The sequence below is a fragment of the Temnothorax americanus genome, unplaced genomic scaffold, assembly GCF_048541705.1.
Source record: "Temnothorax americanus isolate GAGA-0224 unplaced genomic scaffold, ASM4854170v1 Scaffold134, whole genome shotgun sequence".
In the NCBI taxonomy this organism is placed as follows: Eukaryota; Metazoa; Arthropoda; class Insecta; order Hymenoptera; family Formicidae; genus Temnothorax; species Temnothorax americanus.
In genome coordinates, this window is record NW_027509269.1 from 217,783 (window position 1) to 237,547 (window position 19,765).

Here is a 19,765-nt window from a genome sequence, read left to right on the forward strand (position 1 = left end):
AGCACTATATCATCCGCGTAGGCCAGAGTATACACCCTCTTGCCTCCTAGCATTATCCCTCCCCATTTAACTCTACCCATTTTTTCTTCCAGGTCTGCTAGCAACACATTGAACAGAATCGGGCTCAAAGGGCATCCCTGCCTTACTCCCCTCCCCGTCCAGAATACCTCTCTCAATTCGTTTCCTCCTCTTACCCTACTCTTCGTCTCTTTTAACATCTCTTCCGTCCTTCTCACCAGTCCTTCCCTTATTCCCCTTTCTCTCATAGCTTTTATTAGTATCCCTCTATCCACCGAATCGAACGCCGCCTTAAGGTCCACAAAACATGCTATCAGTTTTCCCCCTTTCTTCTCTAACCTTCTGTTCACCATGTAGTTCAACACGTAAATGTTGTCTATCGTTCCCATTCCCCTTCTAAAACCTGTCTGGTTGTGCGGTACCATTCTCTTTCCCTCTATCTCCTCCCTTATCCTCTCCGCCAGAATAGCCGTGTACACCTTATACAAAGAAGGCATTATTGTCACCCCTCTATATTCCTCTGCCCTCTTTCCTTCCCCTTTCTTTACGATTGGCGTAATTATACCTTCCTTCCAAATTTCCGGCCATCCTCCCCCCTTCCATATCTTATTGATAAATTTCCATGCCCAAACCTCCAACCCCTTCCCCCCTCGCTTCCAGGCCTCTCCTGGAATCTCATCCTTTCCCATTGCCTTTCCGTCCTTTAGCTTCTTCATAACTCTCCTCATTTCCTCTATACTTATCTCCTCTTCCTCCTCTCCTTCCTTTTCTTCCCTCTCCCCTTCTTTCCCCATCCTCACCCTCCCCTCTACTCCTCCTAATAACTTAATAAAGTGCTCTTTCCATTCTTCCTCTTCTATTCCTTCCTCTATTCCCCTCCTTTTCTTTCTCTCCCTATTCACTATCTCCCATACCTCTGCCTCCCTCCTTGCTCCCTCTACTTTTCTCTCCCATCTCTGGTTCTCCTCTTCCTTCTTTCTCTTACATATCTTCTTAAATTTTTTCCTTCTTTCCTTGTACGCACTGGCCTCTCCTCTTTTCTTCCTCCAGTCTTTTAATTTTCTCCTTGTCTCTTTCTTCGCTTCTCGACATTTCTCATCCCACCATCCCACCTTCCCTTTCTTATTTCCCAGCTCTTCCTCTACCCCTTTTATTGCCTCTGTTATTCTTGTTTCCATTTCTTCCCATTCCTTATTCAACTCTTCTTCTTTTTCTTCCACCTCTCCTATTTTTTCTCTAAACCTCTTTGCTCCTTCCTCGTTCCACACCCCCCTGCTTCTTTTCTTCCACCCTCCTCTCCTGTCTTTCTCCTCTTTCCCCCTTCTTACTACTATTTCCAATGGGTGATGGTCCGAGTCTACTCTCTCCCCCACTACCATGCTTACTATCTTCTCTCTTACTTCTCCTTCCCCTATTATGTAGTCAATCACCGTATCTCCTCTTCCCCCCGTGAAAGTAAACTCCCCCTCCTCGTCTCCTCTCACATTTCCATTGAATATCTCCCATCCTCTCTCCTCTAAGGTATTTACCAACAGCCTCCCCTCTCTGTCCACCTTCTTGTCCTTCGACCTTCTTCCTTCTCCCAGTCCTCCTCCCTCCTCTTCCTCTAACCTCCCACCTTCTTGACCAGTCCTCGCATTAAAATCTCCCCCAATTATCGTATACCTTCCTTCTTCTTTCTTTTCCATTCTTTCTCCTAACTCCTGTACGTTCTCCTCCATCCCCTTTTTCTTTGCATACACCCCTATAATACTCCATTTCTCGCCATCTGTTCTGACCTTTCCCGCAATCCAGCCCTCCCTATCTACTTCTATTGCCGTTCCCTTTTCTTTCAGTCCTTTCCTTATTCCCATTATCATCTCTCCTATTGCTCTTCCTTTTTTATTCTTTTTCTTCGCCATTTGCACCCCCCACTCGTACCCTTTTGGAAGTCTCCCCCTTATTCTTTCCCAGCCCTTTTCTCCTATCCAGGTCTCTAACATGACTAACACATCTTTTTTCTTCAGCCCTTCCCAAAAATCCTTATCTTTATTTTCCAACCCAGCTACGTTCCAGAATACTATCCTCCAAACTGACTTACTTTCCCCCTCTTCTTCTCTTCTAACTTTCGCGTTGTCCTTCTCTATCTCACCCCCTCTATCCTCTTCTCCTCTTATTCCCCCGTCTCCATTCCTACCTCTCCCTCTCCTTTTTTACCTTCTTTCCCTTCCTTCCCTCCTCTGCTCTCCTTTCTTCTCCTTCCCTTTTTGTCCTTTAACACCTCCTCTTCCATATCCCATCTCCACCAAGTATTTTCCAACCTTATTCTGCCTGCCTTAATCCATGCCCTCCTACCCTCTCTTTCCTCCCCTCTCGCTATCTCTCTCAACCTCCAATTCATTCTTCTTTCCTACCACGATAGGTCCTCCGTAATTCTTTCCTTCCTCCCCACTAGGCTCCTCTTTTTTTCCATAACCTCCCATTTCTGTTCTTCGTTCTCCAATTTCAACAGCACCATTTCCTTTCCTTTTTCTGCATCACCTCCTATTCTCTTCACCTCTATTGCCCTTACTTTCGCTCCTATTCCTTCTAGTAACTTTTCTGCATTTTCTCTCCTCTCTCCTTCTTTTACTTCCAGCCCTCTTATTACAATGTTTCTTCTTCTCTCCTCCTTTTCTTTCCTTTCCAGCCTTCTCTCCAGTTCTCTCATTTTCTCCCCCACCTCCCCTCTACCATTTCTTTCCTCCTCCCTCTTCTCCTCCTTCCTCTCTTCCATTTTTTCCTCCAATTTCCTTATTCTTTCTTCCATTTTCTCCTTCTGCTTATTTGTCTCTTCCCTCTCCTCTTTCCATCTCTTCTCTCGCTCCCTAAACTCCCTTCTCAGGTTCTCTATCTCTTCTCTCATCTTCCTACCCTGCTCCTTGAAACCCTCCCTTAGCTCTTCTCTCACTGCCCTAAATTCCTCCATCATTTCTCCCATTCTTTCTCCCAACTCCTTCACACCTATCTCCGAATCTTTTTTAGGAGATCTTGCCGTCATGTTACTTCTCTTAAAAATCTCCTCCTTTTCCTCCCCCGCTCCTATCCATTTCCTCCCTCTTCCTCTTCCATAACTCTACTAAATTTCCCGTGCTCCCCCTTCTAACTTTCTCCTTTTCCTTAACCTTACCTATCGCACTCTTTCCCTTCCTCCCGTTTTCTTTCCCTTCACTCATCTCCTCCTAACTCGGCTCACTTCCCCCTCTAGCTCCACCACCTACTCTATGCCCTGCCTCGCGCTACTGTCCGCGTCCCGGATCCTGCGTCGAGTCGCCCCTCTCTCTTCGCTGTTGTTTGCGCCCTACCTCGTGCTGCCGCTCTCGGCTCGACTCACCTACCGTGCGCCCCTCTAGCTCAGCTACCGTTCGTGCTTCCACCTTCTCTGTGCCTAGACACTTTACCTCCCTTTATCTCCTCTTACCTGCCCCTCCTCTGTTCCCCTTCTTACCTTCTCACTCTCTCACCTCCACACCTCCTCGCTCTATCACCCTCTCCTTCCTCAGCTTCCCTCGTCACTCTCTTCTAAGCCCTTTTGCTCTCGCTCACTTGCACACCTGTCACTCTCGTTCTCTCCGGAACCGGAAGTCTCAAATGTTTACTAAAAGATGACAATCAAAGATGTTCTAAGGATCAAAGATATTGCAGAACTATCAGAAATATCATTTTGGCTATATGTTTCTTTGATTTTTGTTGCTAAAGTATTTATAATTTTTGGTTATTTATAGTCTGGAATAAAAATTGTATATCAAATTAAACTTCACAATTTTTCTAGAAGATAAATATCAAAATTGTATCTCTTTAAGAGTCTTTTAAGTTAATTTGTATTGTAATAAAATTTTAATTTAATTTTACAAACGTAAATTAATGTGTTAATTGTTAATACAACCATTCTGACTATTCAATAATATATATTTAAAACAAAAGAAATCTATAAAAACAAAATGAAAATCTGCAGTTATGCATACGCGCGTTTGCATACTCCCATAAAGTAAAAAAAAAAATTGGTCAGAATGGTTGTAATAATAAGAATGGATTCCAAGAGATTTAACTAAACCTTTTTAGAAAAAAATGTATTAAAAGGACAAAAACTATTTAATAGTTTTCATGTTTCTAATGTACGAAGAAATATAAAACTCCTCTTATGAGGAAGCTTGTATTTTATTTGATGCATAATTATATTATTAGTATTTATTAGTTTGGCCTCCTCATAGAAGAAGCTTTATGAGCAAAATAAAATAAGAGCAATGGTAACGATCTGTAATGATGAGGAAGCAATATATGCAAGTTTCTAATTATTCTACATATAAAAATATTAAGGTACAGTTATAAAAAAAAAAAAAAATAGTTGAGGAGGGCGATCGGACTTGGACGTGGTGGACGGCCCAAGGAGAGAGGAGCAGTGAACGTGGTGCGAGTGGAGAGAGAGAGGAGAGAGAGAGGACGGAGGAGGTGGAACGGATGGAGAAAGCGGAGAGGAAGATGAGGAAGTGAAGGAGAAGGGAAAATCGAAGCGGGAGGAGAGAAACGGAGGATGAAAAAGACGGAGCAATATGGAGGTTAGGAAAGTGACTGAAGGAGCGAGAGGGGGGAGACGAGCGGGGGCAACAGTGCAGACGCGAGAGCAACGCGGCGCTCGCGCAGGCGCGCCGAGGATGATGAGCACGGAGGAGGAGAATAATAGATGCGGCAGCGCGGGACGGCAATGAGCGAGAGGTGTGTGGAGAAAGCGAAGAGGATAGAGGGCGCAGCAAATGGAAGAAAGTGTGACGGCGGCGCTGGAAGGCAGCTGGGATGGCAAGACTGAGAGGAGAGGTAGGGAAGCAACAAAGTTGGACGCACTGGCAGAGGTGAAGTGTAAAGGAGGAAGGTATACGGAAGGTGAAAGGAAAAGGTGTAAGGGAGATGCGAAGGAGAAAAACCGTGGAGGAGCGGAAGGAAGACTGGATAGGAAAAGAGACGATGGCAGGGATGGGGCAAAGGTCGGAGGAGACAGAGTGGGTGGAGGAGAGGTGACAAGCGTGCGTGAGCTGGACTTTGGAGGCAAGGAGAAAGGAGCTAGGAGAGTAGATTAAGGGTGAAGATGGACGAGGATAAAGCGGTGGAGGCGAGAGTATGGATACGGACAAGGACGAGGGCCATAGGAAGAAAGGAGAGTAAGAGGGAGGTGGGAGGAGCGGGGACGGAACAGGGGGGAAGGCGGCGAGCGGGAGGAGGGAGAGGAAGGAGAGAGGGGAGGAGAGCAGTGGCAGAAGGGAGGGAAGCGGAGAAATGACAGAAGCAAGGAAGGCGGAGGGAGATGGCTGGAGTAAAGAGGAGGGGAGGGAAAAGGAAGTGGGTTTTTGTTTCAGAGCGAAGACAGAATAGGAAGGAGGGAAGGCGGCGAGCGGGAGGAGAGAGAGAGAAGGAAGGAAAGAGAAAGAGCAGTGGCAGAAAGGAGGGAAGCGGAGAAATGGCTAAAGCAAAAAAGGCGGAAGGAGATGGATAAATGAAAGACGAAGGGAGGGGAAATAAATGAAATGTAAGGTCGCATATGGCCAGGCGCGTAAGGGAGTGATTTGTAAGAGGTTTGGGTACGTTCCTCATAAAAAACGCCTTGTAAACCCTACGGGGATACACAATAAATCTACATACATATAAAAAAATAGTTTATGAGATATTTTATATTTTATTCTGGCACATTTTGACATACTTAAGGTATAATAAAATGTATTGTAAACTATTCATTTTTTGGTAACTGTATCTTAATACTTTTATGTACAGAATAATAAGATGAATCAATCGGTGTAAAGAAAACACATTGTTGCTTTGCAGAAAAGTAATGTAATTTCCAATATGCAACTATATGGCTTTTTTAAGAAATGATTTTACCATTATTTGTTCTCCTTGATATCCTACAACTTTTCTCTAAAACGTTTTTCCATATCTTCCATATTTTTCGAGATAGTTGTCTGGATCATTTGAAATGGGACACTGTATATATGGTGAATGCCCCTACTTTATTATTGTTACCGAAAAGTTGATTTTTTTACCTTTTCACGCTGGTGCTGTTCACAATCACATTTATCGTTTTTCTTGCGATTCTTTTTGCGCGTTTCACCACTTTTATTCTAGACGAATGTCAACGAAAATGTTTTCTCCGGCATCATTTTGAAGCTGATATGAACGTTCCTGCCAAATTTCGTCGAGCTGCGATGAGTTTCTTATTTGGGTCTATTTTTTATATACTTCTTTTATAAACAATAGAGATAAGATAAATATACTCGATAAATAATCTGGAAAATAATTCTGATGTACACAGCACTTTAATACAGTATTAACAAAACTTGACTAATTAAACATGACCTTAAAAAATTAATAAATTTTTTTGCAATATAAATTATTATTTTAATAAGATGCTAATAATATATAAGCATCAAAATTACATCAATTCAGAAGGATCACAATCCATGGTGGAAAGTCTTGACGATTAATTTGACCAAAACTAATGGTCGTATTGTCATGACGATTATAATCATTGCCAGTAAGGTCGATTAAAGTCTTTACTGCTAATTAAGTTAATTATTGACTGGCGAAGTAAATATTACTTATTCAGTTTTAATCAATTTTTGTTAAGATTTATTTTGATGTGTACCTTTTTATGTAATTTTTGTTTAAATATTATTTAGTTGAATTTGGATCGAATAATAAACGATACAGTTGCAAAGAAGGAAAAGGATTCTGTAAACATGCAGCTTCTGTTTGTATACTTATATATAAATATAGAAAATATATTATTAAACAGACTTTCCAATGATTTGGAATAGACTGTTCAATAACCGTTTAATGAACAATTAAAGAAATATGCAGAAAGTCGGCGGATTGTAGAACTTTTCGAGTAGAAAGGAAGAATTATTAAAAATTCATCAAAAAATAAAAATTTTAAAATACATGATGTAAAGGATGTATCAGAAAAGCATTTACAGCATTTGAATTGTTCAATGGCTGAAATGTTTAGAGCTGGAAAAAAATGTTCAACAGAACGAGAAATACGTAAAAACATATGGAGAAGAAATATTACAACTTACAACATTTAGAGTATTCTTGAGAAATTATTTGAATTACTATTATGGAAGGATTTACAAACATATCATCTATACGAAATTGCTTTATGTTATTCAAAAATTAAATTAAAGATCATGGAATGGTCTTCTAAATATGATGCCCTTTGTTCACTTATTACTGCAGTTAATGGATAAATCGAAGTGGACAGAAATATTCATCAATTTAGTTGGACAATCACAAACCACTATTTGGCATATTGAGAGATACGGTAGACATGCAGTAATAGAGTACATCGTAAGACGAGACAGAATAACTTTGAAGATTTGGCTAAACAATTTCAAAATAATAAGTATCGATGTGCTTTAACCGATAACATGAGCTATGGTCTACAAAATAAAAGCCATTTTGCTAGGTCTTGTTTTAAAAGTCAAACTAAATTAAAAGTTTACGAAGTAGGTTTAGTAATTTCAGCAACTATATTTTGCTTGTAGTCCAGACGATATTATAATTAAAGGTAAGAATATTTAATTATTAGGAATTAAGTACCCTAGTAGCTGCAAGGAGATTAAAATTGTAAATTATACAACTCAAAGAAATTCGAATCCCTTATTTAAAATTTAATAGCGACGGAAAAATTGTAACTAAAAATAAAAAGATAAATATTTTATCCACGTCCAAGTGTCTATGGCTAGTATTCATAGTCGGATTTTATATTTAAGATTGTCTTAAGTCTGGTCAAAGGCAGTCTCAAGACTCCATCCAGCCAACAAAGTGACTGTATTAGCATCTTAAGACGGTCATGAAATAAGAACGTACTATGAATACCGGCCTATGTATGTCCTCGGAGTAACTAGCTTTGTGTCATTTTTGGGTTGTTTATTCAAATCGATTACATTCATATAGTATTAGATTATCAATAGGGATAAAGAATTTTTGAAAGAAGTAGGGGAGACCGGGGCGAAGTCGTCACCGGAACACGGAGTCGTCATTGCAATTATCTCGAAATCTGTATATTGTGTGAACTCACTATTAATACTGTATAGACGCGGCTTATGGTGCCCACGTGACCAACGGAGTTTAGTGAGGTTATGTTGTGATTCTTATCGAGGCAAACGTGTTTTTGGAGGTTAAAAGTAAAATTTTTTGTGCGTCAAAAATTTGCAATATCTTAAATAGTATTGTGTCTCCGAATCTCAAAGTAAGTGATTCTAAAGAGTAATGCATGCTGAACACGAATCCAGTGTTTTTTTTTTATTTTCATTGATTCCTAATATTTTATGAGCGACCAAACTTGAAACTTGTGTTCGGTGCAAAGTCGTCACCAAGCCATATCATGGAGGCTTTCGGCGAAAATCAAAGTCAAAGAAGCAGCAGTGGTTGGATTCCGGCGAGGACTTGAATAATATGTGCTGCGTGTGCTCAGAGATGACAGAATAGAGCTGATGAGAAACGTGCGAGCGTAAGTGTGTGCGTTTTTTCTTGTAATTATTTTCCTCCATCGTGTTTTTAATTAATGTTTCCTTTTTTTTATTAAAAAATAATTAATAAAATGTATCCTATCATTTTTCATGATCGGAATTATGAATTTTTATTTAAAATTCAGTTCGAGAATGGAGTGACGACTCCGCCCCGACAATTTTGACATTTTAATTTTTGCACCTGTGTCGTTTTCACTCTATACCAGTTGAGCAAAGCGACGTAGATTAAAAATATCCGTATAAATTTTGTAGCCAAGGGTTCACTCTTTACGACGGTATACCACATTTTACTAAAATTATTTGTTTTGTTGTTAAAAATCGGCACCGAAAAAATAGTGACGACTTTACCCCGCCCCTAACTTGAAAAATAAAGTCAAAAGAACAAATATAAATGTAAAGTATAATGTCAATTAATTAACATTTCTAATTTGTCAACAAGTAACACACGATGAATATTTTAATTTAAAATTTAGAGTGGACTTTCTGGGACATGTAAAAAATGTTAAAATTACGTTTAATTTTTTACTGTGAATGATTTAACGTTGTTCTTTGATCTAGTCCGATTGGTGGGGTACTTTCGATTTGTACACGTAAGCTATATAATTCGTATATTGAACGAAGTTTCCATGACAGCTCTAAATACAAAAGGTTAGATACATCAAGTAGTATCAAATATAATTTTTTTAATTCTTTTTTAAGTTTTTAGTCTTCAATTTATCACTCCATCTATCTATTCTGTACGTACTTTAAACGTGTTAATGGGATTTCAAATCTGTAAAGCCAATTCGAAGAAAATCGTATATCTGTAAATATCGGTAATTGCCGTCGCTCCAGGATCCCCTTAATCGTTCCAGTACAATCAAACATAGACTTCGTAATGCGTAAAATATTAATTATTTTCAAGTAGGGGAGATCGGAGCTCGTTGGCACTGTTTTCACAATTTCGGCATTTTGAGTTTGCAAACAACATTAATTATCATGATTAAACAGTACTAATATGATAGAGAGAACCTTTCCTCTACATTTTCATGCCAGGAGAACGCTCTTGTATACTGTATAGTTTCTTTGTAATAAGTGAAATAGGAACATGCTGCATTGTAGTCAACTTGCCCAGACAGTAGGGTAAGTTGACTATGCGACAAAAGTCCATGTTAAATTAATGAAAACGTAATAGAAACACAAAACGGGTAACAGATATGTACTTTTTGATAAAGATTGTATCTTTAAAATTATTTTGTAATGATCGAATAGCAAAATGCTGTTGAAGAAAACCAATTGTAAACTATTTTAGATGTAGCTTTTTTCAACATAAAAATATTAATATAAATATATATATCTAGCTTCTATCAGCATTGTATATAAATAGCAAATCATATACTCACATAGGTCTTACGCGCGCGGCAACAACAAGTCAAGCTGCAATGAGCGTGCCTTGATATGAGCCAACATACCCCATCCCTATATACGTTTGATTTCAGTAATATTATTACAATAAATTACTGATGTTGTTCCTCAAAATATCATGTCGTATAGTAACAGAAACTCTTTCTTTTAACTAATGATACATCACTTTGATTTACTTCTTAGGTTGAAAAACATTAATGCAATATTTTGAAACGCTCGAAAATTTACTTGCCACCTCTTGAATCACAGTTTTTTCTTTTTCTATTGTAATACTTGTTTGGTTTAAATAAAACTTTGGGAAAAGTACCTATGTCATAAAAGAGATATTTTGTGATAACTTTTCCATTGTTTTTTTTTGCTATAAATACATAAACGGAACGCATTGTTAACTTGCCTCTTGTGCCAATTAGCCCCGGTTTTTCCTAATATTTTCAAGTAATAAAATTTTATGGATAATATAGAAATAAAAGATATTATTTCTGAAGATTTTTGCTTGCTGAAAATGAGCGTCGAGCGTCAACGTGAAAAGGCACTATGAGAAATACTGTGGACTTGGAACATTATTCATTTTCGGATTTTGTTAAAACTCCTAGAGTTTCGGAAAGTGGCCGTTGAGCGGCGCTGTCCAAGCTACTTGCATAGCGTATTGTCATCCATGAATGCGTTAAAAGAACAATGTGTACATGCTTATTACGTACCTACACGTGTGCACTGCACATTCATTCAAATATGCGCTTTAATGCAGTTGTGAGACCGCTGAAAGACGTACAGGAAAATGTATGCGTGCTTGAGTTTACATACATACATCCAAATATGCACGTATGTGAGAGTTGCGAATGCAGCTTGCAGCTTGAGGAATAAACTCGTTTTTGTGTGCGTGTGACTGAAATCTGAACTTGCTTAACAAAAAAGTGACTTTTTTGCTGTTAAAATTTTGAAATCTCGAGATTGATTGCACCGATCGTAATCAAACTAGTCACAATTTATGCACGCATAAATAAAAGTAATTGCGTAAATAAACATTATATAAGAAAAATGGTACATTTTTTATTATGCTTTTAATTTCTGAGATATCTTAATTGAAAGCTTGATTGACGTGAAAAACTTCAAATAAATTTACAAGGGAACGTTTGGAACTGTCTCTGGGAACCGATTTTAATGGGCTTTAGATTTGTAGAGTAGAAAAATAACAGACGTTTTTTTATCGGTTTTGAAGCATGTTTAGGGATTGAAACAACTCCTCAAAAGAAATTCTATGTATTTGATTACAAGTGATTATCTCTAAAACCATGAGGTATATGAAAAAATGTTTTTGACAAAAAAGGTTAGGTTACTGTAATAAGTAATCTTTGTAATCGTGTATTTAAATTTTTTTTAAATGTTATATTTTTTAACATACCCCCACCCTTCAATGTTATTTTTGCAAAAATATGACATTAAAAAAATCTGAATAGACGATTACAGAGATTATTTATAATACCGTAACCTTTTTTAAATACATTTTTTGCCCATCAAAATAGGTGAGGGATAGTTTCAAACGTTCCCTTGTTAGTAATACTATCGTCGTGACGGCATGAATATAGCCGTGTAATATAGTGAACATATAGTTTACATTTTTTATGTACGGTACCACCGTACCGCTTGATCTTAGATCCACGCCCACGAACACACACACACACACACACACACACACACACATGCACACACACACACACCGCAACAGTGGAGTACGAAAAATAATAAGTTAGCCAAGTAAGTTTCCGATGTGATTTTTTAAATCGTAACTTATTTCCTTTTTGCATATACTTCATCTTTCTAGATTTTTCATAACAGTCAAGAACTTTTTTTTGCGAAAAAGTTTTGTACACGAGCACCACTCTCGGACACGATCAATAATCACGTACATTCTCTGGATATTCTTCCTGACTGTTCTTGGAAGAAAAATTCCTCCCTCTATAATAACTACGTTCCGAGAATTAAATATCTTCAGATACTTCAAGAATTTAATATCGGTTTTAGATTTCTCAAGTTGCATTGTTTTCTTGTAGCTGCAAAGCAACGTTCCGCATTTAATTGTTTATAAACAAGCCATTTCTTTAAATTTAAATTTTACACTGAGAAACCCATTTGATTGGAATAACCAAATTTTCGTTGACACGTCATAACTTATGTTGACACAACACAAGTTATTTGTTTCTATATGAGCAAACAAATACCTTTGTTGGAAGAACACAATAATTTTATTGCAAGAATATGTATGTGGAACCAAATATTTTGTTCAAAGAACAAAAGATCCAATTCGACTACAACCAAATACGGCACTGAGAGAAAACGAAATGGTTGTGGCAATTATAATTTGACAACTCCGAAATTTAAGTACTTGCAACTAGTTTTACAAAAATAAGAACTAAAGTAGTACTGAATACTATAAAAATATAGTCACAGAAACAACATTTGTCAACTGTTGGTTGATAGTGAAATAGCGCCTTAACTATAATTACACAGTTATATAGACTCCATACAAATAGATATGACAATAACATTTTTTCAGTTTAAACAAATATTTTTTTTTAAGTGAAGCATACTTTCAGAAGCCAAACTTCTTCACATGTGCGATCGAGGTACGCCTCGATAATGTGGACGCACCTTTATACTGTCGTATTTCGTTTGTCTCGAGGATTCGAGGATATGTTGTGTCCGAGGTTGTGTCAGTTGTGTGTAGTGATCCATACGCAATAAATTGATATGGGTGGGGTTTAGCTTCTATTTTTTATTGTTTTTAACGTATTCTTCTCCTGTGTGCATCTCTTGAGAACGTATTCAGACTTGTCTCGAAAGAAAAATTTAGATAAACTGATAGCACGCCGTGAATTAGCTACTGTGAAATTATGGCAAAAGTGTTGTGTACTGCAGATATGTTTTAACCTAAAAAAGAATTATATCATAAAAATTTATAATTGAAAATTGAATAATGTATATGTCCTTATATGATACTTACAATATTGTATTTCTCTTGAGTAACAAATAAAATTATTGTAAGTATCATATAAGGACATATATATTATTCAATTTTCAATTATAAATCTGTATGATAATTCTTTTTTAGGTTAAAATTCTAATTTTTTGTGTAATGCTTTTTTACTTAATGTTTACTTTTAAGTCTTTTAGTTTAACGAATAAAAAATTTTGTTTAGACAACTCTAAAAATTATGTTCCCTTTACTACAAAAATTATGTTTTCTTTATATTTCAAAAACTAGTTGATATTACTACAATAATATTATTCATGTTACTACAACATACTTTTTGCATACACAATATATTTTTCGTTAATGCGACTATTTTTTTGTAGTTTATCCAACGATTTACTACAAATTACCATATTTTTTTTTAGTTTATATAACTTACTAGCATGCCCCGCCGGGCTTCGCCCCGGAGAACATGTGTATTAAGACACGCAAATAGTCTTTCTCTCTCTCTCTCTCTCTCTCTCACTCTGTAGGCTCTATATATCTCTCCCTCTCTCTACTCGTCTCTCGCTCTATCTCACTCTATCTCTCTCTCTCATATCTTCATCTCCTCTCTCTCTCTCTCTCTCTCTCTCTCTCTCTCTCTCTCTCTCTCTCTCTCTCTTTCTCTCTCTCTCTCTTTTTCTCTCTCTCTCTTTTTCTCTCCCTCTCTCCATATGCATTGCTCTCATACGCGTAGCTTTTGCCATTTTTTAATTTTCAATATTACAAACTTATATTTCGGAAATAAAGCATTTTTGCATATAATATGCTATACCTCAATTTTGTGTCAATACTGCCGACATTATCATTACCCAAGATGTACCACGTGGAGGTTGCCTGGTCGGATTTACACCTCTTGTGTATGTGTGTTTGGGTTAGTGTTTGTATGTGTGTGTGTGCGTGTGTGTGTATAAAGAATAAATATACCGGGTCAAAAAATAACACCACAAGAAGATTTGATCAATTATTTTCCGAAAGCGACTTTCGATATTGATCAATTGATTAATATTTAACATGTGAATTTAACAACTTATTTAGTCTCGAAAATTCTACCTCTGTTTTATGCAAAATTCTTTACTATTATAATAAAAAAACAGTTTGTATCCTTTTTTTATTTGCTATGATCTCGGTAACAAAAAATTATACACTTTATAGTTCTCCCTGGGAAATTCTACTTCTATTTCATATACTTTTAGTAAAAATTCGGTCAATTATTTCTCGAAAAATTAGAAAAATAAAAAAAACCGATTTCCAGAAAATCGGTAACAAAAAACTATACACTCTACCTCTACACTCCCCGGGAAATTCTACCTCTATTTCATATACTTTTAATAAAAATTCGGTCAAATGGTTTTTAATTCAAAAAACTTCTGATACCGGTTTCCAAAAAAATCGATATTAAAAGTATATGAAATTTAATAAAAATTTGGTCAAATGGTTTTTAATTTCAAAAACTTCAGTACCGGTTTTCAAAGAGATCGGTAACAAAAAATTATACACTTTATGGCACTCCCCGGAAAATTCAACCCCTGTTTTATATACAATTTTTTAAAATTTTGTCAATTATTTACCGAAAAATTGAAGAAATTAGAAAAACCGGTTTCCAGAAGATCGGTAACGAAAAACTATACACCCTATAGCACTCCCTGGGAAATTCTACCCCTATTTCATATACGTTTGGTAAAAAAAATGCAAACTCTGTTGCTTTATAATAATAGCATAGATAGTATATAGTATAGATAGATTTATTGTTGTTATTACAACTTTATGATACATAGTTGAGGCGCTATTTGTCCACTTTCTGGTTGCTGGTACGACTTTTTTCTCTAAGTGGGGGACTATATTTGTTTGAACGAACAAAGTAAATTTTGTTGTACGAAGAAAAATAATTTGTTGGGCTACGAATTAACTGCGAATCGCAACTACAATAATAATTTTTGTTTTGGACAACACGAATTTAAATAATATTTGTTAAGGGAACAAAATACTTTCAACAAAAGAAGTTGGTTTCTCTAAACAACCTAATCATTTGCAGAAATTAATTGATTTAAGGAGGTTCTACAGATAATGGATGTATCTAAAAATAGGAAAAAACTTCATGGACGTATAAATTGAGATGCGAAAAAAGTGCTCGAAAAATTTTAGCATCGGTTATCGTGTAAAAATTTGCAAAAATGAATTTTGAAATCACAGTTTTTAACATGAGCTCTCATGGAAGAGGAGTTCCTGGAGACAGGAAACGAGATATTAATTATATAAAGGCGACCTACCAGAGATTTAAAAAACGGAGCTCTTATAGGTCTTAATCTAAGCTTTTCAGAAATATCGAGAAAAACAAGGGTTATTGCGTAAAATTTTGTGATATTGGCTATGGAAACAGGCCATATGCACAGTTCACGTAACGTGCTTCAAATAACAAGGGAGATTTGGCAACGTCGCTGAGCGACTGCACCCGCGCGAAAAGTGTACAGCCAGTACAGTACCACAGTATGACAGCACTTCAAACTTGCACCTAACTTTTACGAGCGCTTACGGAGGAGTACTCGCTCTAGAATTATGTGAAATAAGAAATAACCACTGTCATATGAGCAGAACAGCGAAACTCAAGTTTGCGACGTTACCACATTTTCTCCCGTGTATAAGCCGCCGGAGTCAAAGGAGTACTTACACGATATTTTTAATTATTTCTCGCTTCGACTAATATGAGTATAATATAAGCTCTAACGTCATCAAAATTCACGAAAATATTTTATGAATACTTAGAATTGATGAATTTGAAGATTTTCTTTTTATCTCTCAACTGACTAGAGAGTACCTGTAGAACCTCCTTAATTTAACGGAACGAAACTCGCTAACAAAAAAATTTGTTTTATGAGTTCTATCAATTATTGATTTCTGTCAACTAATTGGATCTTTCAGTGTACGTATTCTTAAAATTATTTACGTATTTTATAACGAATTTTGATTTTTCTGACCAATTTGAGGATAGTTTTCTTCAATATATTTCAAAATCGCCAGAAATTATTATAGTCATAAAATTAATTATTAGATACTATATAACCGATGTAAATCTGACTTCATAAAAATTTATGATATAGTTCGTTAGTATTTTATTTTTATCAATTTTTTACTACCTTGTTTGATTAATTTATACTTTAAAATTAAAATTAAATTAAAGTTAAGATTAAAAAGTATAGAAAGTATGGGAAAAATATATAAAAAAAGTTATTTATACTTGTTTGTATCCTCAAAGGGGGCTCGGAGTTGTAACATTTTTTATTTTTAGAAACTCTGTTAAGACATCTGAAAAAGAAAATTGTTTCTATCAAGAGACACGGTAGTGTCTCGCGCCAAGTACACGCGGAGCGAGACCGACCCGTGACTCTTTTACGCGACGCGACGGGTTGCGAGTACCCGAGATGCTGAGATCTCGATAACGAGTGAACGAATCAAGTTCTAAGTAGGCTTGATCGATAGCTTGGGGTCCAATTAGGGGGGGGTTTCTCTCATAATATTCCGCTACGTGCCCTACGAGCGGAGATATTGCGACGCAAAGTCCAAATGCGAAAATTTATTTTTAAGATACTCCTCCTAACGCCGAAGTTATATGATGACGTCATAATCAGAAACGTTACTTTCACTTTTTCGACGCTGGCGGCGCAGGTATCGCCAGTTTCGATATTGCGCGCGTATTTCGAAATTAGGTCGATAGACTTATCGGTCAGGAGGAAGATTTCTATTTAGGTAAATTAGGTATATATATAATAAATATTGAGTCAACGAAAAAGAAGGTTCTCTACGCTTGGCAGAAAGTGCCGCTAGGGAATTTTTAAGTCGATTCTTATGACTCAAGCTTGAATTTGATGTCTATGTATCCCAGGTTGCCGATGACGAGGTCCAGATAGTGCGCTTTATAGTTTTCGGTGTCCAGGTGTAATAATACGTTGAATTCGATGTCTACGTGTCCCAGGTTGCCGATGACGAGGTCCACATAGTGCGCTCCGTAGTTTTCGGTGTCTACGTGTATTAATATCTTGAATTCGATGTCCACGTGTCCCAGGTTGCCGATGACGGGATTCAGATAATGCGCTTCATAGTTTTCGGTGTTCAGGTGTAATCGTACGTTGAATGCGATGTCTAGGTGTCCCAGGTTGCCGATGACGAGGTCCACATAGTGCGCTCCGTAGTTTTCGGTGTCTACGTGTATTAATACCTTGAATTCGATGTCCACGTGTCCCAGGTTGCCGATAACGAGGTCCACACAGTGCGCTTCATAGTTTTCGGTGTCCAGGTGTAATAATACGTTGAATGCGATGTCTACGTGTCCCAGGTTGCCGATGACAAGGTCCACACAGTGCGCTCCGTAGTTTTCGGTGTCTACGTGTATTAATACCTTGAATTCGATGTTCACGTATCCCAGGTTGCCGATGACGAGGTCCAGATAGTACGCTTCATAGTTTTCGGTGTCCAGGTGTAATAATACGTTGAATTCGATGTCTACGTGTCCCAGATTGCCGATGACGAGATCCAGATGATGCGCTTCATAGTTTTCGGTGTCTACGTGTATTAATACCTTGAATTCGATGTTCACGTATCCCAGATTGCCGATGACGAGATCCAGATGATGCGCTTCATAGTTTTCGGTGTCTACGTGTATTAATACCTTGAAATTGATGTCTAGGTGTCTCAGGTTGCTGATAACGAGGTCCACATAGTGCGCTTCATAGTTTTCGGTGTCCAGGTGTAATAATACGTTGAATGCGATGTCTACGTGTCCCAGGTTGCCGATGACGAGGTCCACACAGTGCGCTCTGTAGTTTTCGGTGTCCACGTGTATTAATGCCTTGGATTCGATGTCCACGTGTCCCAGGTTGCCGATGACGAGGTCCAGATATCGCGCTCCGTAGTTTTCGGTGTCTAGGTGTAATAATACCTCGAATTCGATGTTCACGTGTCCCAGGTTGCCGATGACGAGATCCAGATAGTGCGCTTCATAGTTTCCGGTGTCCAGGTGTAATCGTACGTTGAATTTGATGTCTAGGTGTCCCAGGTTGCTGATGACGAGGTCCACATAGTGCGCTTCATAGTTTTTGGTGTCTAGGTGTATTAATAACTCTAAATCTGAATGGGTGCGTTCAGCCGATACTCCGCTAGCCTAGCAATCGTGAGCAGTCGCTCGTTTTTGCCCGTTTCCTCTCTTTTTAATCCAGTAGGTCAAAAGAGAGGAAACGAGCGAAAACGAGCGACTGTTCACGATTGCTAGGCTAGCAAAGTATCGGCTGAACGCACCTAATGTAGAACACGTAGATATTGAATTCGAAGTATTAATACATGTAGACACCGAAAACTACGAAGCGCACTATGTGGACCTCGTCATCGGCAACTTGGAACACGTGGCCATCAAATTCAAGGTATTAATACACCTGGACACCGAAAACTATAGAACGCGCTATGTGGACCTCGTCATCGGCAACCTGGGACATCTAAATATTAAATTCAAGCTTGATTCATAACAATCGACTTAAAATTTCCCTAGCGGCAGAATGAAAATTATGTCATGACATAATAAAAATCGCTGAATTAAAATTATGTCTATTTGTTTATACTTTGAAAGATTCGGAGATGCCACACATTTCTGCAGTTTTCGCAAATCGGAAGACTTAAAGGGGACATAACATTATGATGTTTTTGATTTGTTTGAGATGAATGGATTATCAAGGTCACATCGAGGTCATCTTGAAGTTTTTAAACAAAAATTTATTTTTTTTAAATTTTTATAGTTAATATATTGAATTGCTTCTCTCTCTCTAAATAATATGATTAAATTTTTTACTGTTAAGAACAGAAGTTTTTTTTCTGCGTTACAAGCTATGGAGGAATTGCCAGCATTAGCCTTGTTTAGTATGTATCACGTAGATATTATGCGATCGGATTTATCTTCTCCCCTCTGTGACAGACACGTAAATTAACACATTAAATTGGCACAGAGTTTTTGTAAAGATTTTCTATTAATCGACAATATGTGTGAGAGAGGCAATAGGAGCTCAGCGCGGTACTCAGTGCGCAATAAATTTACCACGTGTACATATAAAACAATATATTTAGTCGTTAAAGACAAAAGAAACGAACGTTTCGGCCCTTTTTTTGGCCATCCTTAGCGTAAAACTATATCAATTCCGCGCAACGCAATTTCCTACATCCTACCTTGATTGTAACATTTAACGCAATCAGACGCACAGTAACAAATTAACGTAATCACGATGATCACATCGGTCGGTTATGTAGCGCATTCGCAGTCACAAGACTCTCCAGGTATGGTACGCAAATGTATGTTCTTCTATATTTGCCCGATCTCCGGTGTGTCCGAACTCCGGCCGTACAACGCATCTTACCGCTCGACTCCCCGGTTGGATAGCCAAGAAATGGCTGAGATTTCATGCACGGAAATTTCTTAGTATCTGTAATTTTGGAGTCAGACACACGACGTCAGTGCACAAATGAGAATTAAAAAACTTTTTACAAATGAGTGACAATTGAGCAAAACTCACGGAAATTCAATGCATTCACTCTCGAGGCCGTTAATCCATTGTAATGTAACTGTATACGACGCTTTTATTCTACATGTCTCGGAGAAGTTACGTGAGACACTGCCGTGGCTACCAAATTCGGAGGTCGGTAAAGGACTCGAAACAATGATACACGCCGTCGTTATACATCGGTTCAGGAATAACAGTGTTGTGTGTTTGTTTATCCACGGAAAAATTAAATTTTTCGGAGCTTGTCGATAACATTCAAG

The 19,765-nt window shown here is 37.5% G+C and overlaps 1 protein-coding gene across 2 annotated transcripts in view; it reads left to right on the plus strand.

Moving 5' to 3' along the window:
• The window catches only part of LOC143894261 (liprin-alpha-2-like), a 38,362-nt gene extending 32,722 nt beyond the window's left edge, over positions 1 to 5,640 (plus strand). For both annotated transcript variants that reach the window (XM_077400413.1, XM_077400419.1), the window contains exon 3: positions 93 to 5,640. In XM_077400413.1, coding sequence (XP_077256539.1) covers positions 388 to 1,365 — 978 coding nt within the window. In that variant the 5' untranslated portion in view covers positions 93 to 387 and the 3' untranslated portion in view covers positions 1,366 to 5,640. The remainder of the gene's footprint in view (positions 1 to 92) is intronic.
• Positions 5,641 to 19,765: the final 14,125 nt, after the last annotated feature.